The sequence below is a fragment of the Geotrypetes seraphini genome, chromosome 17 (genome assembly GCF_902459505.1).
Source record: "Geotrypetes seraphini chromosome 17, aGeoSer1.1, whole genome shotgun sequence".
Lineage (NCBI taxonomy): Eukaryota > Metazoa > Chordata > Amphibia > Gymnophiona > Dermophiidae > Geotrypetes > Geotrypetes seraphini.
Window position 1 is genome coordinate 16,252,885 of NC_047100.1, and position 26,402 is coordinate 16,279,286.

General features: G+C 41.3%; 1 protein-coding gene across 1 annotated transcript in view; it reads right to left on the minus strand.

Moving 5' to 3' along the window:
- ARHGEF3 (Rho guanine nucleotide exchange factor 3) overlaps positions 1 to 21,709 on the minus strand; it is a 208,846-nt gene extending 187,137 nt beyond the window's left edge. Inside the window, exon 1 of the mRNA XM_033926553.1 lies at positions 21,469 to 21,709. Coding sequence (XP_033782444.1) covers positions 21,469 to 21,653 — 185 coding nt within the window. The 5' untranslated portion in view covers positions 21,654 to 21,709. The remainder of the gene's footprint in view (positions 1 to 21,468) is intronic.
- Between the last annotated feature and the right edge of the window lie 4,693 nt (positions 21,710 to 26,402).

Consider the following 26,402-nt stretch of genomic DNA (forward strand, 5'->3'; position numbering starts at 1 on the left):
GCCTACCCTTAGGACCAGATTCTATAAATGAAGTCTAACTCGGTAGACGTCTAGCAAAGCAGAACCTTCCACATGTCATCAAAGTTAGGCGCCATTTGTAGAATCCTGTATACTGTACTGTCAGAGTTTTCTTGGCCTAATATACCAGCAGCAAAAATATCTCAAGAAAGATATGGCGGCACTAGAAAAGGTTCAAAGAAGAGTGACCAAGATGATAAAAGGGATGGAACTCCTCTCGTATGAGGAAAGACTAAAAAGATTAGGGCTCATCAGCTTGGAAAAGACGGCTGAGTGGAGTAGAATGGGTCCAAGTGGATCGATTTTTGACTCCGTCAAAAATTACAAAGACTAGGGGACACTCGATGAAGTTACAGGAAAATACTTTTAAAACCAATAGGAGGAAATATTTTTTTTCACTCAGAGAATAGATAAGCTCTGGAACGCATTGCCGGAGGTTGTGGAAAAGAGGATAGTGTAGCTGGTTTTAAGAAGGGTTTGGACAGTTTCCTGGAGGAAAAGTCCATAGTGTTATTGAGAAAGACATGGGAGAAGCCACTGCTTGCCCTGGATCGATGGCATGGAATATTGCTACTCTTTGGGTTTTGGCCAGGTACTATCTGGATTGGCCACCGTGAGAACGGGCTACTGGATTTGATGGACCATTAGTCTGGCCCATTATGGCTATTTTTATGTTCTTAAGACACCTACCAGTGCCTAACTCAATCCATGGCCAATCTCTGCCCTTAACCACACTTACTTTTCATGTAGGCAGCTCAGTGTCTATTTTGTTTTACACTGCCAGCCTTGCAGTAGATAGCTATAACAAGGTAGTAGGCACCTATTAGTTCATTTTTTTTACATGGTGCTTTCAATTAGCAGAGCCAATTAAGCCACTTAAAAATAATTAAGCTAGGTGCCTAGATTGGGGCGCTCACCGGTAGATGTCTTCTATAGAATCAGGGCCTTACTGCATACAATATAGGTGTTGGTAAGTGCTCACACGCTAATGGCCATGTGCTAATGGGAAAATTGGCATGTGGCCCTTAATGCTGAAAAAGAAAAAAGGTCATTTTACCCAAGTGGTAAAAATGGCCTTAATGCTTGAAAATGACATGTGTAAAGCACAAGCTAAGGACTCATTTTACAGCAGCTTAGTAAAAAGGCACAGATGTTAATAAAAGCTGGAAACTGCTTATCCACACCCAATGATCTCAAGTTAGCGTTTAGTGTGCATTAAATCAGCTAGCGCACCTTAGTAAAAGGACCCCTAAGTATAGGAAGATTGTATGATGCACAACAAATCAAGAGCTTCATGGCCAAACAACTCTAAAATAACTAGCACAGCTGATAATTAACAGAATAGCCCAAACTTCAGAGAAGACATCACCTGTCCATTTTATTCACTTCTGTAGACTTCAACAACATGATCTCAGCTATACTTAACCTATCTCTTCTCTGAATCATTCATTGATCATGTTAAAGTTAGACAATTCAAATTAAAAAAAAAAAAAAAGTTACTCCTTTAAAACTATGGAAAATCATCAACTTAATTACACAGGGCCTCTTTACAAAGCCATGGTAGCGATCCTGCTGCAGTAAATGCACCGAAGGCCATAGGAATTGAATGGGCTTTGGTGCATATACCATGGCAGTATTGCTACCGGATCTTTGTGAAAGGGGCCCTCAGTAGGTTGGAAAGTATGGAATGGAGGCCATTGTCATAAAAAGAATAGAGCACTTTAGTTAGTCAAATCACCATTATCTGAAACTTAACTTTGCTCCCTGGTACAGGGGTAGGCAATTCCGGTCCTCGAGAGCCGGAGCCAGGTCAGTTTTTCAGGATATCCACAATGAATATGTATGAGATGGATTTGCATGCACTGCCTCCTTGAGATGCAAATCTATCTCATGCATATTTATTGTGGATATCCTGAAAACCTGACCTGGCTCTAGCTCTCGAGGACCGGAATTGCCTACCCCCCTGCCCTGGTAGATTTCAAAGTACCTGGATTCAGATTTATCAAAGATTAGTTTTCTCTGGGGAGGGGGAGGGTGTGGGGGAAGCTCTTCCTAAAACACCTGTTCAGGTTGCCGCACTTTCCCAGCTAACTCCCCTCTGTGGGGAACTACTTTGGTTCAGACTGCAAACATTATTTATTTGTATCGACTATTCAACATTGGTTATAGAAAGCGATTATAAACCTCCAATATCGTAAAATGATCTCGACTATAGAAGATCTGCTTGTCTAAAAGACACTTTGGTTTGTTCCAAATTATTTCAGATCACATTTATTCCTCTGAAAATTTCTATCAGGTTACCACTAGTGCAGTTTCTCTCATATCTGTTTATAAAAATTTAGCTCTTTTTCTTTTACACGAGACAAATAAAGCATTACATAATTTAAACAGATCATACTCATGAACTGAAAGATGATTTGAAATGAAACCTGCACATAAAAAGTTCCTCCTGTGGTCAGCGCTGGAAAATACCAGAAATTCTGCACATTTAGGCTATAGTATAATGCAAGATTTCTGAGAAAAATATAAGGGCCACTTTTACAAAGCCACAGTAGCAATCCTGGCGTGACAACTGTGACAAAACCCACAGGAACTGAATGGACTACATTACGGGGTCCTTTTATTAAGGTGTGCTAACTGGTTTAGCGCATGCTAAATGCCAAGATGCCCATAGGATATAAGGGATGCCTTAGCATTTAGCACGCGATAACTCAGTAAGCACACCTTAATAAGAGGACCCCTACATTTGTTGAGCGGGAATTGCTGAATCCCCCCTGCCATAGCCAGAGATCTTCACCCTCCCTTATCGGTTAGTAACTGTGTACTAACCTTTTCCTGTGTACATGCAGAAGATTGTATACAGTATATGTTACCCTGGCCAGGCTCTGCTAACTTGATTGGTTATCCTAGTCAGGTCCTGCCCGACCTAGACTGTGAAGAGCAGGGGTATAACTGCACTATATACTATTTTAGAAGAAAACTTCTTTGGAGCTTTTTTCCCTCTCTTTTCTTTTGCCTTTTCCCATTGATATTCCAGCTCTGTACACCGTGGAGATATATTGCAGATACAATCTCTGCAGGCAAGACTTCATTTGTCCCCTTCTCAGGCACAGGAGGTTAGATACTGCCATGAATGCTGCCCATCTGAAACCAGAAGCTATGTGAGCCGATTGTTCTAATGCTGGCACCATATATCCTGCCTATTAACTAAGCGAGTTACAGTATACATACATAAAAATTAAAACATATAAAAACACAACATTAAACAAACTTTTCACAATGCACAGAGTCAAACATGTTAAAATGAAAATATTTCAAAACAAATTGCTTCTGGCACACGTGATCTAAAACATTTTCTAAGCTATTTCAGTGCGAGTTGCATCATAAAAATTGCAGTTTCTGGATAGTAGAAAGACACTTGGCCATGCCGTGTCCCAGGTAACACTTCATTTATATAGCTATTATGATACTGTACAATCCACACCCTGCAATGTGCTTCTGTTTATATAATAGGGATGTCAAATACACAAAAGGGAAGAGTCTAAGTCTCTGTGTTGCTAAGGAAGAACTATTAATAACAAATGTTATCTAGACTAGATCACACCTTTATAAAGGGCGATGCTGGTTTGGAAGTGAACTTAGAGCTTTTCCTTCTTAACAGCTGCGAGAAGCCTCAAACACAGGATGAAAAGTTACCTCCGCCATCAACTGGTCGCTCTTCCCCCATTATGCATGCTATGATTGAAAGTGGAACAGATATATAGAAATTAAATTAAATGAACCAAAATTACTAAATTTAAAAACCCTCAAATCGCTAATTCTGTATTGCTGAGAAATAGAAAAAAAAGAAAAAACACTCGTACGTACTTTGTTAATAACAAAGCAAAATAATTGAACTGAAAACTTAGCACTGGCACTCGGACTTCCGTTCTTTCATGCATCACACATTAACCTCTGCCCATGATAAATAACACCGAGAACTGTTCTCTGTTCAACATGTGATATATGCTGGCCGCAACTTTATTACGTTTTAACACCAATACATATACAGTAATACCTTGGTTTATGAGCATAATTCGTTCCAAAAACACGCTTGCCATCCAAAACACTCAAAGCAAATTTCCCCTTAAGAAATAATGGAAACTCGGACGATTTGTTCCACAACCCAAAAACTTTAATACAAAATACTATATGTACTTGTATTGCAAGACTTTGATCGTTTAGAATAGTCACTACACTCCTGCAGCGTCAGAGAGAGAAGAACCATCGGCTCAGTTATGATGCGACGCGTGTATACTGTATGTACTCGTATTGCAAGACCTTGTAACCGTGTTGGGTCCCTTGGTTTGTTGAAAGGTGGTATTATTAACTGCATTTAATATTTGATTTAATAAACATAGCCTGCATCTTGTACATTTTATCTGCAGTTTTCTCTTGTTTTTCGTGTGTTGTTCTGCTTCTACTTCAGTTCCAGTTGGATTCTTTCTTGTTTATGGTAATGTACATCCATGCTGTTAGTTTTATTGTGTTAATGTATGTTTAGTTTTAGTGTTAGCATTATTTCTATATTGATTCTTGTAATCAATCTGTTTTGCTATTCATTTCTGTGAACTGTTTGTGTCATGATCTGTTTACATTTGAAAATATTAATAAAAATCTATTGAACTTTAAAGTATATTATATAATTTATTCAACAAGCAAAATGTCTTTATATGTTTTAATGTAATTTTACAATTTGTTTTTATGTAATTTTATTTTGTTAACCGCCTAGAAACTAGAATAAGCGGTCAAAAAAATACTTTAATAAACTTGAAACTTGATAATAATAAACTATATAAATGAGGAACAAATGTGATGCTTTAAACAAAATATATTGTCTTAATTCAATTATATGTCTTTACTGTATATTCAGTTGATCCCACTGAAAGTGTTCCAGCTTTTTTCTTTCTAGTTGCAGTTATAAATAATGAAAAGAAAAGAGGATACATTATATCTTCTTCTTCAGTGTACATAGTACTGTGTACAAGAGAAGCAAACGGAGAACAGAAATCATTCGCAGTCATGAGAAATCTGAGACAAGTCCGAAAATTCTTTGAAAAAACACAATTCCAACTTATAGTACAATCCCTAATACTAGGTATATTGGACTACTGCAACATCCTCTTCCTTCCTTGCCCTGTAACCATGATTAAACAACTCCAAACAATCCAAAATACAGCTTTGAGACTCATCTACTCATTGAGATAACATGACCACATCACTGAAGCCTTCATCAACTCACATTGGCTCCCAATCCAGGAAAGAATCCAATTTAAATTCTACTGCATACTATTTAAAACCCTACACGGAGACAGCCCATCATACTTGAATAATCGCCTCATCCAAGCACCCACTACCAGACACAGAAAAACACACTCCCCATTCATACCCCCCCCAATCAAAGAAGTAAAAAGAACAAAACTACACGACGGCCTCCTAGCCACTCAAGCCGCAAGGCTGGACAACCAGATATCCAACCTTCTGATGACCACCCCAGACTATAGGACGTTCAGAAAAGAAATAAAAACCACACTTTTCAAGAAATTCCTGAAGCAGCATTAACATCACGACCTCTTAGTAACTCTAAAACCGACATCTGATCTACCCATTACTGCACTAACATCTACAACTTACCTATCTAGCCAATCACTGTAACTCTGTATTTCTAAATTAACCTTTTGTAATCCGCCTTGAACCGCAAGGTAACGGCGGAATAGAAATCCCTAATGTAATGTAATGTAATGTAACATATAAGTGTTATGTTGAATTATACATGCTGTATACCAACCATGGGTGAATTTGGTTAATAAATCCACCTTGGGTGAATCCGGTTAATAAACCCATGCAAAGCACATCACATTAGACAAGATCAGGGATCTCAAAGCCCCTCCTTGAGGGCCGCAATCCAGTCGGGTTTTCAGGATTTCCCTATTGAAAGCAGTGCATGCACATAGATCTCATGCATATTCATTGTGGAAATCTTGAAAACCCGACTGGATTGCGGCCCTCGAGGACCGACTTTGAGACCCCTGGACAAGATGGATGTCCTGAATGATTGTGAGTAGTACTCCACACCTTACTCTTCCCCCCCCCCCCCCACCCCGTTCTCTATTTCTGTGAACACCCCCCTCATCTAGAGCAGGGGTAGGCAATTCTGATCCTCGAGAGCCACAGGCAGGTCAGGTTTTCAGGATATCCACAATAAATATGTATGAGATGGATTTGCATGCACTGCCTCCTTGAGAGAGTGAGAGTGGGAGAGAAAGAGAGACATATATATCCAGCGTGATGTCAGATCTCCCCAGTGCTGCATCAGAAACAAGCATCCATTCATATCTTTGGGTCTCCAGTCTCCTGCCTGGCACTATTACCTCCCCCCCCCCCTCATTTGGGTCCATAGCCTCCCAGAATGCACCTCACTAGCAGTCCATATTCCAAAATATATGTACAACTCTCTCTTACCAGGGGCTGCGTTGTGCATTTTGGATATTAGGCAACTGATTTTTGAAGTGTGCTGGGCATCTGTTTCATATCGTAATTCTTATTATTTGTTTGAAATTTTCAAAAGGTTTGCCGTTCAGTGAAATTTCAGTAGATAAAAACTGCCTGATCTCAAACGTCCGTGGAGAAATTCCGACACGTTCATCCAACATAGTCATTTGCATTCCTCAAAAAGATGCTACAGAAACCTGTGTTTATCACCTGAAATAAAAACTGCTAGATAAATAAAAGCAGCAAGCTCATACAAACCACAAAGCAGCTCTCACACCAATGCCAAAAAGCCCAAACCCCCAAAACACAGAGTACAACAATCCCACCAGCAAACACTAAGAGGGCCTCTTACAAGTTGTAGAGGGCAGCTTCGTCTCCATGTAGAAAAGAAAAAGATAAACTATGTAGTACCCCCCGAGGATTTATTTCTTGAAAATTCTGGAAAGGATAAAATTGGTACATCAAAAACATATATCAAAATCATCATTGTGCTTTCACGAAAACCGTGGGCTAGAGTTTTAGAACATTTTTCTAGGAGGTGTATGCTTGGGGGCAGGGGACATTTCCGATCTAATCAGCGGATCTACATTGCCTTGCACTAGCTGACTAGTGTGGGATTAGCATGCGAGCCTTTACCACCTAAAAATGGTGATCCATCAAATGCGCGGACATTGGCACGCTGACAATTCCACCCCGACATTTGCAGGCAGGACAAATGTGCGCCGCCCTCTATGCCTTCTCATTTATGCTCTGAGAGAGGGGGGGGGGTTAAGGGGAATCCCCCCAAGACACTCATGCTCCCGTTGAGGAGGGTATAGGGGGAACCCCCCACTACACTTTAAACTCACGCTCTCCTCCCGAAGCTTTCCCTTTTCCGCTCTTCTGCTCTGAGGGGTTTGGGGGGGAATCCCCCTACTACAATTGCGCTTTCCTTCAGGAGGATGCCGAAGCACTCGATTGCTGCAAACCCGTAACAATTCCGCTCCATCAAATGCGCGCACGTGAAGGGAGTGGGGATTTCAGGGTGCAATGGTAAGTGTAGTGGAGGGGGCTCCACTACACTTACCATTGCACCCTGAAATCCCCACTCCCTTCATGTGCGCGCATTTGATGGAGCGGAATTGTCGGGGTGCAACTGTCCTGCGCACTTTTGATGGTGTACCCCTAAAAATACATAAAACATATTTATTTATTTTGATTTCTATCCCGTTGTCCCCAAAGAGCTCGGAACGGGTTACAGGTTAAACGTACATAGTATATAGTTAACAGGTTACAATTTACACTAGATTTGCCATAATTTCAGTACAAGTTTCCAATACAAGTTTTTTCCTAGCTAGACACATATTAAAGGGTCTAATACTAATATACATTTATAGTTTACCGGTTATAATTTACCCTGGTTATTCTTACAGTGCAAGTTTTCCAGTACAAATTTTATCCTAATTGGCACACAGACAGTTTATATGTTGGATTTGCCATAGTTATAATACAATATTTTACTTTATCTTATAAGCTTTTCTTAAATAACACATACCGGGTTCTGGTACCATTAGTTCTAATATTCTACAGCTTCCTTACTCAGATTGTGTGTGGATTACAGATAAGAAGACTTGGACAATTCCAAGGAAATTCAGCATTATCACTGGCAAATACAACTTTCTATAATTGAGACCAGGACATTATCAGATTATAAAATAACTCGCCATACTACTACTACTACAACAATTAATTATTTCTATAGCGCTACCAGACATAATCGCTACCGGAAACAAGAGTAAGAAAACAGTCCCTGCTCGAAAGAGCTTACAATCTAAACAGACAAGACAGACAAACAAGATGTCATGGATACAGTTAAGGGGAACGGTTAATCAGGGTTGGCTGGGTTGGAGGGCAGAGGAGGAGGGTTAAGGATTGAAAGCTATTTCAAAAAGGTGGGGTTTCATTCTGCCATAAAAAAAATATACCATAAAATTCATCAAGATCTTCTGAAATAAAAATGTTTATACTGCCTTCCTAAAAATATCAAATAAATCCTTCTTACAGTAGTAGGCAAAGAATTCCAAACCTTAACCCCTTGGTACAAAATAGTAAATATAAAAATTTATTCAATTTAATTTTAGAAATCGTTGCTAAACACATCATCTGCTTTCTAAGACAATAAGTCTCATTCCCAAATACCTGTACAAAGGATATCACATAGGCTAGAGAATGGCCATATAGGATTTTGAATATTATCATGTAAATTTTAAATTCTATCCTCACCTCAATTGGAAACTAATGTAACCTAATAAAAAGTGGTGTAATTCTTTCATGTCTATGCGTTGAGAAAAGTCAATGTAGCCTCTGTGCTCTGAAAAAACGAACCTAGAACAACCTAAGTAGACTGAACTTGAATCGTTTACTTGTAAGAATATTAATGATTGAAGGATTAACCTAAGCACATGATATTCAAAATATTTAATTGTTCTAAGTTTCCTTAATAACATGAATGAAGATTTCACTATTTTGTTTATCTAGAGATCCATATACTGTAGAGTTGATTGTCAACCTGGACCCCCAAAATACAAACTGATATATCAAATACATAACTTATTGGTATCAATACAAAACAAATTAAAAGTCCAAATATCAGAATAGATGGCAGTAAATGTTCATGCACTAATTTCTGGTAATGGCCCTGTGCTAAGGGCAACATAATGGGATCCTTTTACTAAGGTGCTTTAGCCATTTCAGGGCACGCTAAACACTTATGTGTCCATTATAGTCTATGGATGTGTTAGCGTTTATAATGTGCTAATATTTAACAAATGCTAAAATGGCTAGAGCGCCTTAGTAAAAGAGGGGGAACGTTAGCAGTGAACTTGTATACAAGAATCAAAAGTACAGAGAGTTAGAAGCTTGGGAAAGCAAGTCTTTGAGGAGAAGTTTTTTACAAGCTGCCCAGGTCAGTGCGTGCAAAATCTGCACTAGCATCTGAGAAAAGGCTTCCTGAGCATGGATACTTTTATTAAATGTATACAGTGGTATTTGGCACAACACACAACAGAAATAGAGGAGAATGTGTAAAACACAGCATAACCAGGGGCTTTGCACACATATGTAGAATCACTTACACATAAGTGGTGCGTTTTGAAAAGCTGCATTTCTACATGGAGCCATTGAAGAAGTTGTCCTCCAAGGCAAACACAATTCCCCTCCTCCCCAAGCTCTCCTCCTAAACCCAAGCCAAAACCCAAACAAGGAGTAAGCTGGTAGTTATGTGTGACTCAAAGCAGGTGTAAATGATGATGAGAAAAGGTTCTACACATATTATTTGAAGGTTTGCCCAAACATTACCCAGAACACACCTTCTCCAAATCTGTGTGAACCACCACCGTACAGAGGCAGCATCTATTCTAAAATAGTTACTTATACATGTATGCTTAAACATGTAAGCCAGCTTTATATGTGCTTAAATGGTTCCTAACCGTTCAGGTCCCGCTGCTGCTTCTTGTGATTGGGGGCAAGTCACTTAAGTCATGCTATTAAGTTTCAATTTACAGATCTTAACTCTGCCTCATTCATTGTATTTATGCTTATATTTGGTCTTTTACTAATACAGTGGTGCCTCGCATAACGGACGCCTCGTACAGCGAACGCTGCGCATAACGAACTTTTTGTCTTGCTCCCTATAACGAACTTCGTTTCACACAACGAAGTCGCCCGAGGGGCCCGGGGGGGGGGGCGGAACTACTCTCGCTGCTTCCTAATGTGAGCCGGGAACAGCAGCACCCTCCTGTCTGAATGCAGTGTTCCATCATCTCCCTCCACCTTACCTTAGATGCCGAGTTTTCCGGCTTTCTTTTTCGGCCAGCCACACACTTTCAAAGAGCAGCACATGCGCGCATGCTCTGTTGTTCAATCTTCTCCTCTGACGCAACCGGAAACCGGAAGTTGCAGGAGAGGAGAACATTGATCAACTCCAGCAGCTGCGCGTGCACAGCTTTTTGAAAGTGTGCGGCTGGGTGAAAAAGAAAGCTGGCAAACTCTGCATATAAGGTGAGGTGGAGGGAGGGAAATGTAGGGCTGCAGAACGAATTATTTTGTTTTACATGTATTCTTATGGGAAAATGCGTTTCACACAACGAACGTTTCACATAACAAACTTGCTCCTGGAACGGATTAAGTTCGTTGTGTGAGGCACCACTGTACTGTTATGTTGGTAACATAACATTGCAAGTTTTATGTTGAATTATACCCGCTCTACACCGACTTGGGTGAATCTCATTATAAAAGGCGGTTAATAAATCTCAATAAATAAATAAGCCCCCCTTTTACGAAGTCGCATTAGGGCTGCGACAGTATTAGCAATGAGCATCCGAGCTAATACCACCACAGCCGGGGTGTAAATAATATTGCCTTAAGTACAAATTTAGGGGTCCCTTTATTAAGCCCTATGTCCTTACCGAAACTTAAAAAGGCACTACCAAGGGACCCGCTGAGGCATCCCACAGTAGTTTTAGGATTGGCACATGCTATCCACGCACTAAAAAATACGTTATTTTTTTAGCGTGGTAGGGGTCGTGTTTGGGGTTAGAGAGTTATCATGCCAATTAGCATGCGAGACCTTAGCACCTAGAAAATAGACAGTGATAAGGGCTCAGGTGCCAATAGCCACACGCTAATTGGGAAATTAATTCAGAAAAAGGCCATTTTACAGCCTCGCTAACAGCAGACAGATGAAGGGTTAAAAACCTCTGTCCTTGAACAAGCACTTGAGGGGATTTAGCAGTGCGGACTCTGAAGCGAGAGATTTGATAAGGAACTGAACTGTAACAAGCCAAATGAATGGATTATTTTTGTTATTGTGAATTGATTTGTACTCCACTTAGAACCAGCAGACATAATGCAAAATAAAAAAAATTTGTTTATTAATAATAATAATTACTCTTAAATATTGAAAAATATTTTTCTTGTTGGATAGTAGGCCATGGAATTGAACCTAATATTTCACCTAGTCTTCTTGGCAGACAAGATACCTAAGGTTAGGAAATGTAGGGGTCCTTTAATTAAGGCGCGATAACCGATTTAGCACATGCGAAAGATTAGCATGCGCTAAATGCTAAGGAACCCTTAGGCATTTAGAAATCATAGTGGATTCTAATCTATCATTTAATGATCAGATTTCTGAGAGTGTTAAAAAGAGGATTCTGTGTGTTAAGATCAATTTGGGCTATTAGACACTTTTTTTGATACTAAGGGCTAGCGGATTAACCCACGCAATACCACGCACTAAACCGCCGGCTGTGCTAGCCGCTACCGCCTCCTCTTGAGCAGGCGTTAGTTTTTAGGCCAGCGCGGGGGTTAGCGGGTGATGAAAAGTGGCGGCCGTTAACCCCGCTAGCTTGGCTTAATAAAAGAAGCCCGAAGAATTTGCATACTTTATTACATGCTTTTTCCATGTCTAAACTTGATTATTTTAATATTGTTTATGCTGCCATTACTTCATGCAATATGAGACAGCTTCAGACCCTACAAAACAAAGCAATCACCAATTATTAGGGTACTCCTCTTTATTTACAATATCATTGGTTTCCGGTATTTTATAGGATAGTTTAACCCTTTCAGGACCAAGGGACATATTTGTCCCATAACTTTAAAATCCTATAAATTTTGATTGGGATAGTCTACAGTTCTAAATTTGATATGTACGGATTCCATATGATACTGCCTTTATGTAAACAAACTGGTTCCGACATTCATTCATTAGCGTCGTTGCCAGATTGACGAGAAGATTCACTTGCCACACTGCCCATAAGCCAGAAGTGTGATTTTTTTAAAAAAAAATAATGATATTTCACAAAAAAAATCAATATTTTGGCATCTGTAAGCCCTTTTTACCATAAAAATGTCGTCAAAACCACAAAAATTGGCCTACGATCCTTATGGTCCTGAAAGGGTTAAACTACATAAATCTTTATACATTTCACATCCAAGCTATCTGAATTCCTTAACTATTCCTTATACTCTCAAGCAAACTCTTAAGATCACTTCAAGACAACAGTCATTCCCTCAGTCAGGAGACCACTCGACGGGCCGCGGAGGCGAGGTGGGCGCGCGGCGCCGGGCCCCCGCAGGACACGGAGGCCGAGTGGCGCTGGCCCCTCGGGGCCCCCCATGGAGCCCGTCTACCAGAGATGCGAAGCGGACCTGACGAGAGAGTACAAGGGGCTGCTGCGGGAGAACACCGAGCTGCGCCGGATGATGGCGCTGCTGCAGGAGAACTGGGACCTGCGGCATGCCATCCGCGACCAGGAGAACAACGCCCGCGTGCTCTCCCCGCCCCCGCCGCCGCCCCCGCCTCGGGACCATCCCGCCATCACGGCCAAGTCCTGCGCTCACTGCAGCAAGCGGGGCCCGAGCCCGCCACGTGCCTGCCGCAGCCGCCAGAAGGAGCATGGGTCCGGGCAGAGAAACAAGCTTCAAGCAGAGAATGGGAACAGTACATTTCCCAAAGAGCTTCAGAGAATGTTTGCAGATTACAAATAGAAGAGAGATCCTCCAGAAGGCTCTATATATCCTTTCAGTTCTTATTTATTTAGTTGCCATAACGTTTTCTGAGCAACAACTCAGCAGCAATAGAATAACTAGCTGTTTGTCATACACATATTGTATGAATAAAAATTTGACTGCTAAAAAAAAAAAAAAAAAAAAGGAGACCACTCGACAGAAGGCCTTCTTTTACTTGGCACCTTCATTGTGGGACCAACTTCCTAATTAGAATCGAATTTTAAAACATTCAAAACTCTTTTAAAAAGTCATTTTTTGAGTTAGCATTTGGAAGGATAATTCTCTCTATGTTCATATATATTAAAGCTATATTTTTTTTATTAGAAGATTTTTTTCCCCTCAAAACTCAACAAATTCCAGGTTAATTGTATCTTTGTGAATGAGTATTCTTTCCTGTGTTTTTATGGTGTTCCTTTCTATTTTGGTTTTAGTTTTGTAAACCGCTGTGATCTATTGTAAGAAACAGCAGTATATCAAATTTTTAATAAACAAACATAATAAAAAAGTGGCCTTTAGGGTGCAGGAAAACCACGCAATAATAGTATAGGCCACGTTTTAATGCAGCTTAGTAAAACAGCCCCTTAGATTGTAAGTTCTCCGAGGACAGGATAATACCTAGTATTCACCTTGAGTTATTACCGAAAATGTGTGAGCTAAATCAATATCTAAATAAATAAAACCACTTCCTTTCTCTGCCACCATGGCACAAATTTAAAACTACATGAATGACACATGCAGGATTTACCAGCAAAAGGCAGATTATATAGCTTCCAGGGCTTGTGCAGGCTGTTCTAGTGGCTTTCTTTTCCTGACGCTAATAGGATAATCCTTAGTACAATGGGCGTCAAAGCCAGAAAAAAATGCATTGCATTATTTACCTATGAGAGCAAGAAATGACTTGTTTAAAAAAAAAAAAAAAGGTTTTACTTCAAACTGCTTATACCAGCTTCTAGTTTTTCTACTTTGAAATAATATAAAACAGCTTAGGAAGATGAAAGAAGATGGGTAAAACACAAGTACAAAAGAGAGTGTTTAAGAAAGAGAGAAAATAATGTACGGTAATAATTGGAGGATGTTCAACCCACCTTTTCAGTCATATTCACAGTGGCTTACAATGTGGATAGAAATAAGGCATCTCAACAAAATTTGCTTTCTGTTCCATCAAATTTGCATATTTGTCTAGACCAGTGATTCCCAACCCTGTCCTGGAGGAACACCAGGCCAATCGGGTTTTCAGGCTAGCCCTAATGAATATGCATGAGAGAGATTTGCATATGATGGAAGTGACAGGCATGCAAATTTGCTTCATGCATATTCATTAGGGCTAGCCTGAAAACCCAATTGGCCTGGTGTTCCTCCAGGACAGGGTTGGGAACCACTGGTCTAGACATCTCACATCAATCCTATTTAGAACAATAGTTCCCAAACTTGGTCCTGGAAGGCACCCCAGCCAAGTCAGGTTTTCAGGATACCCACAATGAATATTCATGAGAGAGAATTACACGCACCACCTCTACTGCATGGAAATCTCTCTCATGAGTTTTCGTTGTGGATATCCTGAAAACCTGACTGACTGGGATGTCTTCCAGGAGCAGGTTTGGAAACCACTGTTCTAGAACGACCTCCCTTCTGATAATCAGCCGGAAACTTTGCAGGTAAAATTCAGAACGATGCTGAAATATTTGTATAATGCCACACGACTGCACTGAGATCCTCGGAATACACCTACCCAGTCAGGTGTTCAGGAAATCCACAATGAATATGAATGTGGTAGATTTGCACAGAATGGAGGTACTGCATAAAACTCTCTCTTATTATTGTGAATAGGCTGAAAACCTGACTGGCCAGGTACGTCGAGGATTGGCTTGAGAACCTCCCCTCTAGCATCAACATAGTTAGGGTACTGGCCATGCTGTTTTTATTGTCTATCTTATGTTATTTTTTTCCCTTACTTCCTTTTGGACTAATTGTGTTTTACCAATTTATTTTACTACTTTGTTAGTTGTAATCTAGGCCTCCGTGGTCATGTTTTCTATATTGGAGATGTTTTTATGTACATTTTTAAAACTGAAAACTACCTATGTTTAGATCAGTATCTCGCAAACTTTTTCGAGCCGGGGCACACTAAACCTAGTGTCCCTGGCTCGAGACACCCGGAAGTGTGCTGGCGTCAGTGTGATGACATCACGCACATGTGTGACATCAGCGCATGCGCAGAGGCCCTTCAAACGGGCCTTGCGCAGAAAGACCTGCACTGGAGAGAAGGGCCAGCAGAGAGAAGAGGTGCCAGCATTGGGAGATTGCTTACAGAACGTGCCTCTCTTCGCGGGAGCCACATCCTGTAGACAGTCATCACCTCTCCTCTTCCCCAGTTTACCGCGGCACACCAGAAATCTCAAGAGGCACACTGGTGTGCCACAGCACACAAGTTTGCAATACACTGCTTTAGATAGATGGTATATCAGATGAGTGCAATAGTAAGGGGGGGTCCACCCCGGGCGCTGTCTTGTTGAAGGCAAAGGCACCCATCCTCCTCTCTGCCCCACCCCCACGCATGCACACCACTTCCCTTCCCCCGTCCCTCTGTGACGTTCCTGATGCAAGCAGCAAACCCCAAGCTGCTGTCGCGCCAGCACTGGATCTTCCTCTAACATCACTTCCTGGACCCATGCCTAGAAAGTAATGTCAGAGGAAGAGCCGCCGTTGGCACGACAGCAGCTTGGGGGTTGCTGCTCACACCAGGAACATTAAAGAGGTAGGGGGGAAGGGAAGTGGCACATTCATGGCAGGAGGGGGCAGGGAAGAAATGTGTAGAGGTGGGGGGGCAGTGAAGAGGGCAGGGGAGGGGCGCCGCTGCCCTGGGCGTGCATCTCCCTCGCTATGCCACTGTATCAGATTAAAAGTCCTTCTCAAATATAACCCAAGGGATTCTCTTACTACAGGGCAATAAGCCTTTAATATGCAATAAACACATGCAAACAGGCTACTGCAGAGAAATAGTAAAAGCGTTTTGCGGTATATTGTCTGTTTGCATATGCTAACCTGCACATCATTGGGTTTTTTAAATATTTTTTTGAAAGGGAGCAGGTCATGAATGGAGAGTGGGCGCAGAAACGTTTACCAACTAGTGCTTTATACTGGCTAATGCAGAGTTAATGTGGGACCACTTGCGCCCTTAAATAGGAGGGAGTAAGTGCTCCCAAGACAAAATTAACGATCAACCCGCAATAAAAATGCATTTAAAAATCCTCCAAAAGTGCTGCGTTAAGATATGGGCTTAGCACATGGTAAAACTGAATGTAACCCTGCATTAAGCCCAGATTCTAGCACTTTTCAGTAAAAGGTCGTCGTCCCCCGGCCCCCCTGAGTACATGAAGCAGTGGGAGAGAAAAAGCGACTTGCCCAAAGTCAGAAAGACAAGGAAAGTGGGATCTGAAACCTAGTTTCCCTGCCTCCCGCCCTAGGCCCCTCCTCTTGTGGAAATTCCTTCAAAAGAAGAGACAGTAGTCGAAGTGCACGGTTTAGGAGATCAATGGAACTGGCGTATCTGACAGAGGATTCTAGAAGTGCTGTACACAAACTAAGGAGAACTGTAATTACGAGCTCTCTAAAGACCAATTAGGCTCTCACAGCCTCCCATTGAAGTGGCACACTCTGCACAGCGATTGAAGGGCACTCAAAGAAGAGGTGGCTTCTCTCGAGGTACAGGAAGAGGGACAGTGTCTCCAAAGGGGTTAGCTTTGCACATATACAGCAGCAGCAATGAACCTCTGCATGAATACAGGCGGCCAAGAACGTATCAAATAAAGACAGCTCTGAATTTCAAATGGACCATTGGAATCCAATTTGAGAAAGCTGCGACCTTTGGCATTAAAAAACAAAAATCATAAGGCAGAGTTATAAATTTTAAAAAGATGGCTTTTTCGTACTGACAAAAAACACTTATCATATTATTGAGTGTTCTTATCTGTCACTGGACTTCTCTTTAAATCCCTGAAAACCTATCTTTTCCAACAGCCTCTAGATCTATTCTAGATGAATACAAAAATTGATTTCATTCAGTATCGTGCTGGGTCAATTAACTTGGGCTTCTCTTCTTCTATATCTATTGTTTTCCCCTCTTTGCACCAATAATATAAACCAAGTCGAGCCCCAGTACCTGGGGATGATTCAGTATATAAACCTAAGGATTGGATTGGATTGGAATTACCCTTCATTATTAAGAAATAAATATATTTTATTTTTGTCCGGTTGTCCAGTGTTTTTGGAAACAGATATTACAACATATTTCTATCCTGTGGCAGGTGTGTTTTCTCATAACTACTCTGATAATCTTCCCAATGTCCGATAGTCGCACTGGTACATAAGTGTATGCGAGTTCCATCCCCTTTTATATCTAGTCGCTCTTCTTTGAACCTTTTCTAGTGCCGCTATATCTTTTTTGAGGTAAGGAGACCAGAACTGAACGCAATACTCAAGGCAAGGTTGCACCATTGAGCTCCTTATAATGCAGCTATGTCTGCAAATTTCAGCTCCTTTTTGTGGAGGTCTTTTTCTCTCCACTTGCATTTAATTTTTGGATGAATACTTTTTGCATTTTTGTAGTGTCACCTTCACCACTTGGCACAGCTGTGATTGTTTTGGAGATTTTCATCATTTTTCCCATCAGTCTTTTTGTTATTGGGATATTCTGAAAACCCCAACTGGTAGGGTGTGCCCCGAGGACTGGGTTGAAAATCTCTGCCTTATAGAACAGCATCAGACGTGTACATTGCAAGGTGCACTTAGGTGCCAGCTTGTACCTGCCATTGACTTGCTGTAAGCTGTCATGCCTAAGTTTTGGCACTCAAAAGAGGCTTTATGCAACTGTTCTATAATGGGTTAGGGTTATCTTAACACAGTTATAGATTTGCTACAGTGCACTTAATTGTTGTGTCTACATTTCACTGCTACTGTAGAGAAAAAAAAAGATTAGTCAACCCTCGGTTTAATGGATTCTGATTTGATAGCTTTCAGATTTAATAGACAAATTACCAGCAGATGTGTGTGTATTATAATGACACAGCTGATGGAACGTAGAAGTTGCAAATTCCAAAACAAAATGTTTCTTTATGCATGTACAGTATATATTTCTCAATACACAATATCTAATATAAGTAAATTTGTGGTTTTAAATACAAAATCTTGTTGTTGCTTCATCTAATATTCACCTGTAAACACTTAACCCTATACAGTGGTGCCTCGCACAACGAACGCTGCACACAACAAACTTCATGTCTTGTTTCACACAACGAACTTCACACAACGAACTTCACACAACGAACTTCGTTTCACACAACGAAGTCGCCCGAGCTGCCAATGTATTGCATCCTTCCGCGCAGGCACTGCAGGCAGTCGTTAGTCACTGCGCTTAACTGCCCTCTCTCACTGTATACAGTCGTCCTTTTAAGATAAACTCAATATTTTTTATATATCATGGCTTCTAAAAAAAGCAGGAAGGTGATTTCTGTTGAAATGAAACGGGAAATAATTAGAAGGAGTGAATGTGGGGTAAAACAGTGTGACCTCGTCAAAGAGTTTGGCCTCAGCAAGACCACCATTTTCACCATTTTGACAAATTTATCTTTTTTTATGTCATCTTAGCATATTTTATGCTGCAGAACGAATTATTTTTTTTAACATGTATTGTTATGGGAAAACGCGTTTCACATAACGAACTTTTCGCATAACAAACTTGCTCCTGGAACGAATTAAGTTCGTTGTGTGAGGCACCACTGTATTGGGAAAAAATATGGGCCATGATAAGTGATGTCATGAATATATCTGAGCCTATTACCACTTCTGTTATTGTTCTAATGTCACAAGGCCTGTCACATACCTTCAATAAGTTTGAAATTCAATTGATCACTATTATGTTAGCATTAGCGTTACAAAATGTTCTCTATTGCTGGAAAGATCTCACTAAAGTGGATTTTCACACATGGTGGAATATGCTTTGCCTGACTAGCAAATATGAAAAGGCTCTAGCTGAAAAGTCTGGTACCCTACATACTTTCTGTAGTATTTGGTCACCCCTTACTCGATATTGTAGCTAATTTGACCTTTGTCGTTCATACCTGTTTTTTGACTGGGTTGTCTTTCTATGTTTACTTTATACGATTTGCTTAGTGTTATTGAACACTATTTGACTTCTTACTCACGTATGCAATGATTGAGTGTGCTATGTTCTGCTGTTATACACTGTGAAAAGTACCTTTTGTATTTGTATTTCTTCTGTTCTGTATTTACTTCTTGGAAACCCAATAAAAAGTGTTGAACACACACACACACAAAAAAAATGAAATCTGATTTATTGCACTTCAAAATGTATAAAATTTAATTATTTTTGGTCATTTCAATTTAATGGGCACCTCCTCCCTGTAATTAGTCCATTAAATCAAGGGTTAATAGTATTCATTTATTATACTAACAGTGATAAAAATAATAATCTATTATGACTGTAATTATCCTTGGGTGCTCTGTTAAATATGCCACAGCAAAACATCAAACAGTACAGGCAGTCCCCAGGTTAAGAATACAAATACGACTTAAGAACAGCTTTAAAAACCTAACTCAGAACTTGTTTCTTGCTGCTTACCTCCGATTCTAGCTGACAAAAGGGCCAACTGTCCCTAGACCAGTGTTCCCGCTAAGTTACAGCATGCACAACCACGCACTGCTCTTAATGTATCATGCATCATTCCTGAATCTGCTACAGGAGAAGTGTAGGAGTCTATGCCACTGGAAATACGGCTCAGTGAAATCAAATGAAGTCACATTCTTAAGTATGAGTTGTACTTAAGTCAGGTGTAATGACTTGGGAGCTTCATCTGATTTCAAAGTAGTCATTGTAGGGCAAATTCTATAAGAAGCGCCCAAAAATTAGGCGCCTAATTAGTCACTGTTCAGTGCGATTCAAGTAAAATTGGGTGCTGTTTAATGAATCACGCTGAGCGAAACCTATTTTGGAGGCGTCCAAGAAATAGGCCAGCTCTAGGCACAACTAAAAGTCAGGCACCTAGCTGAGCCCTTAAGCATGCTTAAGAGCAGTGATTCTGCAACAAGGCGCCTAACATGTAGCCACGCCCACCATACATAGCGCCTTTTTTTTTTTTTTTTGAAGGCCGCCTACATTTTTAGAGGTGCCTTGTTACAGAATCATGCTTTCTTGATAGTGCTGATTAAAAAGCTTAATTGACCTTGTTATTCAATTTAGATAGGCGCCTATCTAGTTGGGCGCCTCCGAAATAGGTGCCTAACTTTAGGCACTGGTTACAGAATAAGGGCCACAATGTGTCTCTCTGTTATACCACAGGATGTTCAAAACACCACAAAGTCAAACAGGGATAATACATGTCTGCCAATTTATTAAAAAAAACCAAACAAATCCCAACACCCAAACAACAAACATAGGGGCCGGACCCAGAGCTCAGGACACTGTTTTCTTCTGGCTTAGCAGGGGTGTCAAATCCTTTGCTTTGTAGAGCTGGTAAGGTCTGGACATGCCTCAAAGGCAGCATGTTGAGACTTGAGAGAAGGTGGCCATCATTAAAGTGGCAACTGCTTTAGACCAAGCAGCAGTGCTGAATGTGCACCTGGGAGAGGATGATCCCACTCTAACCATAAGAGGCTCCTAATTACAGGGGAATGGCCTAGGGAGAGTCAGTAGAGAGATTGCCAAGTATCAGAATGTTAAGCCAATATTGGAATGTGTCTGACTCTTAGCAGTATCGAATCGGTTTTCACTTGCTGAGTGACACTGAACTAAATCTCTCTTGAAGCAAGTGGACCTCCATTGTCTATGCATTTTTTTGCTCTGAGTCATTACTTTGTTTTTCACTACGTACACTACAGATCTAACAGTTCTTTTTTTGTGATATAACCTAAATACGGTTGCTTGAAAGTGTGCGTCTTTCAGATTTGTTTATGTTTGGTTTTGGGGTTGTTGGTTTTTGGTTTGTTTTTTTTTAAATCTTAGGAAATAAGTGACTAGAGCAGATGAACTATGAAACCACGAGGAAACGTTAAAAAATCATGTGAGAACTGTAGAAAAAAAAAGCCAACAAAGCAACTGACGTGAATTAAAGTCCCCCCCATGACTCAAGGTTTGTGAGGTCACAGCACGGACAATCTGCATCATTCAGTTTTCCCTCCCAGCTAGCAGGTCTGCGAGCGCTCCAACCGCTCCTCGGCGCGTGCAGCAAATCCCCCCCCCCCCCTCACTCGTTTTTCAAAAAGTTGGCTGCCGCGAACCCATCCCTCTCCGAGTGAAATTCGAACGCGCGCCAGTCAGGCGGTTGGCTGCGCGAGCGCAGCGCCGACTTCTCCTACCTCTCGGCTGCGGTCTGCTCGTTTCCCTCTTGCATGTGCTCTCGGGGCGGCGGGCGGCGGCTGTGGAGAGGCTGAGCGCGGCGGCGGCGGCCGCCCCGTCCCCGGAGGGGGCCCCCCGAGCTCGGCGAGTTCCGGGGCTCTGCTGCTCCCGCAGGACCGAGCGACGGGAGCTGGTCGCCGGGCATGTAGGAGAAGAGGAGGCGGCGGCGGCGAGCGGGCGCGAGCTGCCTCCAACTACACCTCGCGCTTCCTTCGCCGCTCCGGCTCCCCTCCCCCCCCTGTCTCCGCCTCGCCCGTTTTATCTCCGCCTTCCCTTCTTCCAATCTCTCTGTCTCTTCTCTTCCCCCCCTTTTGACTCGGTGCCTTGTGGTGACAGAGGAGTTGCCGTCCCCCTCCCTTAGCCACTGTGCCCTGGAAAGTCCTGATGTCATTCGGACTTCAGTTCAGAGGGCGCGAGTCAAACGAGCAAAAAGTTTATTTACTTTTTAAATTAACGTTTCTTTACTTTAAATTAATGCCATTTAGCAGGCTAAAACCTCAGCTTTTTCACAAACAATATCCATTCAGGTAGAGGGGGGAGGGGTATTCCATGTGGAAACTTACATATATACAGTACAGTTTTGCTATCCAGGTAGCAAAGTTATAGTGGGGCAAGGACACTAACCCTCGTGACATCGCTCATAAACTAAAATATTGATTGCAGATTTTAAACTATAGGTTTCAGGAGGTCAGGTTTGCAACCACATTAGAATCGGGTGTAATCCACAAAAAAACTCAAATGGGGAAGGATAAAAGAACATCAACTATAGGACAACTTCCCCAATTGTATAGAATCACTAGGGAGACAATTCCTTACTCATAATCAATCAAGTAAATGCAATATTAAAAAAAATATATATATTGTGTGAAAGGGGAGGTATCAGTGATTGAAAGTGTCAACCAGGCACTAGAATGGAGACAAATATGAACCTACAAGGGTCATTTAATAAATAATGCACACTAATTTTTTTTTTTTAATTTACATGTTTACAATCCTTCAATATAGTCTCCCTGCTTTGTAATGACAGTCCCAACATCCGGGAAGCTTCATTATTCCATCCAATACACCGTTTTGTTCAGTTGCCAAATGGCTCGGGTACCGGTGGAAAAAAGCTCTTCCAGAGATGCAAAATGATGTCCAGGCATAGGTTGTTTCAACTTTGGAAAAAGGTCAAAGTCTTGTGGACTCATGTCTGGACTGTAGGAAGCATGAGGTAACACCTCCCAGATGTTATTGCGTAGTTTTTCAATGATGACATTCCCTATGTGCGGGTGGGCGTTGTCGTGAAGAATAAGTGGCCCAGCCAAGAGCAACTGAGGTTGAGTTTTGTGCATTTTTTGTGCATTGTTTGCAAAAAAAAAATCACGATAATACACTGCTGTGACACTTCTTCCACATGGAACTTTGTGATGATGATGCCTTCATGAACATAAGCAAAAATCATCATTTTTAAACTTTTGCTAGAACTCGTCAAAATTTTTTTGGTCATGGGGGAAGATGGAGCTCTCCACTCATCATTGAAAAGTACGCGAATACGGCTGGGAGGTGTTACCTCTTGCTCCCTATAGGCCAGACATGAGTCCACCAGACTTTGACCTTTTTCCAAAGTTGAAACAACCTATGCGTGGACATTGTTTTGCATCTCTGGAAGAGCTTTTTTCCACCATTTGGCAACTGAACAAAAACGGTGTCTTGGATGGAATAATGAAGCTTTCCGGACATTGGGACTCTGAAGGATTGTAAAGAAATACTTGGAAAAAAAAATAAAACATGTAAATTAACAAAAATAGTGTGTATTATTTATGAAATGACCCTTGTAAAAAGACTCTGTTGTCACTTACAATTCACATCATATCCCTCCTCCAATTAATGAGTGAAACAAAATACTGTACTGAGAAATTCTCTGGTTAAATTACTGTGAATAAAGAGAACTGTGCCCCCTAGTGAAAAACTGCTTCATACACACCGGAGCTCATTTAAAAAAATATCTTAAATGCTAGTGTTTCACAAACTTTATGAGCCGTGGCTCAAAGGGCACCCAGAAGTGTGCGGACATCGCTGCAATGATGTCACATGCATGTGTGACATCATCATGTCGATGTCCACGCATGCGGAGAGGCCCTCTAGATGGGGCCCTGAGCCGCCAGTGGGGGGGTGCTGAAAAAAGAGGTGTAAAGAGGAGGCGAGACACCAGGGAGGAAAAGAGGCACTGGCAGCAGCTGACTGCCTACAGGACGTGCCTATCGCCGTGAGAGGCATGTCCTGTAGGCAGTCAGCTGGTGCTGGCATCTCTCCTCCTCCCTGGCTTCTCATGGCATACATGAAATCTCGTGCTGCACACTAGTGTGCCACAGCATAAAGTTTGCAATACACTGTGCTAGTGAATGCCATGATTAATCTGCACAAAATGTGAAAACCTATCTTAAACAAGCTCCAGTGTAGCTAAATGCCTCCAAGGACCCTGTTTTACGTCTTTCTTCAGGGATCTATGGCATCTGGATTCCAGGACATAATCTCATTGAGTTAGAGCTTTTTAACCCACAGTGATCTCCTGCTGAACATGCTGCTTCCCTTCTTTTTCAAATTTGCCTGCAATTGTCACTATGGGCATGCCAATGTGGCAAAAAAAAAAAAAAAATTTCTCTTATGTTACTCTACAGAAGATATTACCAAATTATTGTAGCACTGTTCTTTATTTCAAGATCAAGAGGATATAGTTTCCCTACATTGAGTGCAGTTCAATCTCAATGATTTAATGTTCAGAAAACTTTAATTAAAATGAAATTGTATAGTATGGCTTTGGTTGAATATATTCAACAACAGATGATTCTGAGAGGACTAAGAATTATCAAAGGACCTCAAATGTTCACCTGTGATCAATAGTTCCTAGATAAGTGGGCAGCTATTCTCAATGCTCTTTAGACCTAATGGTACTTATTGTAGAGTCCATCCAAAAGGTGTCTAAGGATACTACCCAACAATTGGATATTCATATGGAGACTTTGGAAAACTTAGCTGCCATCCTTCCCTCCCACCTAACCCTCCCCCACCCCCCATGGTGCGACACTGACCTTCCCTTCCCTATATCATTACATTACATTACGGATTTCTATACCTTGTAGTTCAAGGTATATCCTGCCTTATTATCTCTGGTGGTGTAGTGGCTTCTTTGGGGATAGGAAAGAGCCCAACTCTTTCTTTCCACTGCTAGAGCTGCTGCCGCCACTGGTCAGAAAATTTTCAAAATGGCTGCTGAGACTAGTTATGATAAAGTAGGACACAGGGTGTTCGGGTCAGCATTGGGGTTACACCACGGTGAGGGAGGTTATGTGGGAGGGAGGGATGGATGGCAGGGGAGGGGAGAGATGGAGGGATGTATGGCAGGCAGAACAGGGAAGGAGGAAAGAAGCCATTGGATCACTAAGGATGTTAAAAGGTAGGCTTGGGGAGGGTTCTCTGGGTCCCCATTGCTGTAGTATTACCATGGCAGTGGTTCCCATTCCCACAGTATTACCATAGAAAGGTCTACTGCAACCTCAGTAATACCAGTCAAAATCAGCAACTTTTTCCTGTTACAGGAATTACCATGATAACCATTACCATGTCACTCTCTAGTTGCAGGCATATTTGAAATAAAAGGGAAGCGGCGTGCTCAGCCAGAGATCACTGTGGGCTAAAAAGCTCTAACCCCAGAGCAACATAAGGGTCATAATGACGCTGCTACGTTGCAATGTAAAAAACGTGATGATATAATAAAACTTTAAAAACTGTATTATAAGGACAAAAGTTAAATATACTACAAAACATTTTTATATTTGGAATGAATATCTTGATGTTAAATTAGATTATGGTATTCTATTTTACACTCTCATTAAGTCCCACAGTCCTACAGTATTCAGGTGGTGGATCCAATATTGTTCTCTAGCTGTGTCTATTGTCTGGCTCCTATTTGAGAAATGAAAACTTGTTCTAGGATAAACCATTGTATCTAATCAAATTGATGGTAATCGTCAAGAAAATGCTCAACCAGAGGGGTACTAGTGGTTCAAGTTTTTTTTTATTGCTGTGACAAGATCTCATAAATTACATATGAAGATTGGCATGAAGTTTGAGATTTTAAGTAATAAACTTTAGATATGAATGGATGTATCCATTGAGAAGTTGTTAAAGATATTTCACAGACTACATGTACCACATGGTTGGTGAAAAACACTCTGATGGGCTTCTGAATCACTAATAAGAGATTGTACTACTCTATTTCTAACTAGCTGATTACCCGGCATTAATCATCTGTTGTGTTTGATAATTTTTACATGTCACCCCCTTTCCACCCCCACAGTATTTTTTTCCCCAGATAGTAAGTCATATGTATACCATGTTTGGTTGAAATCTCTCCATGCGTTTCAGAGTTATGCTGGAAAATCATCTCAGTGAGGCCGAAAACTACAGGGTAGACAGTAATATGTGTTGTTTTTGAGAATTTTTACATCATCCCCTTCCCACCCTCACAGTATTTTTTCCCCAAATAGTAAATGATATATATACCAAGTTTGGTTGACCACCTTCCGCCGCTGCTGCTGCTCACCGCCCGCTCGCCGCCTGCTTGCCACCTGTTCACCGCCTGCTTGCCGCCCGCTCACCGCCTGTTCGCCGCCTGCCTATTCCATTTAATTACCCCCCACTGCTGCCACAACTCCAGGAAGGGAAGGGCTAGGCGTGTGCAGCGATTGCACACCGCTAGTTCACAAGTCTGACATCGATTCTGACATTGGAAAGAAGGTCCGGGTCAGCTAAACAGAAGGAAGTGCAACCAGAGACTTATGAAATCACCCGACAACAAAAGTAGGAAAAATGATTTTATTTTCAATTTAGTGATCAAAATGTGTCAGTTTTA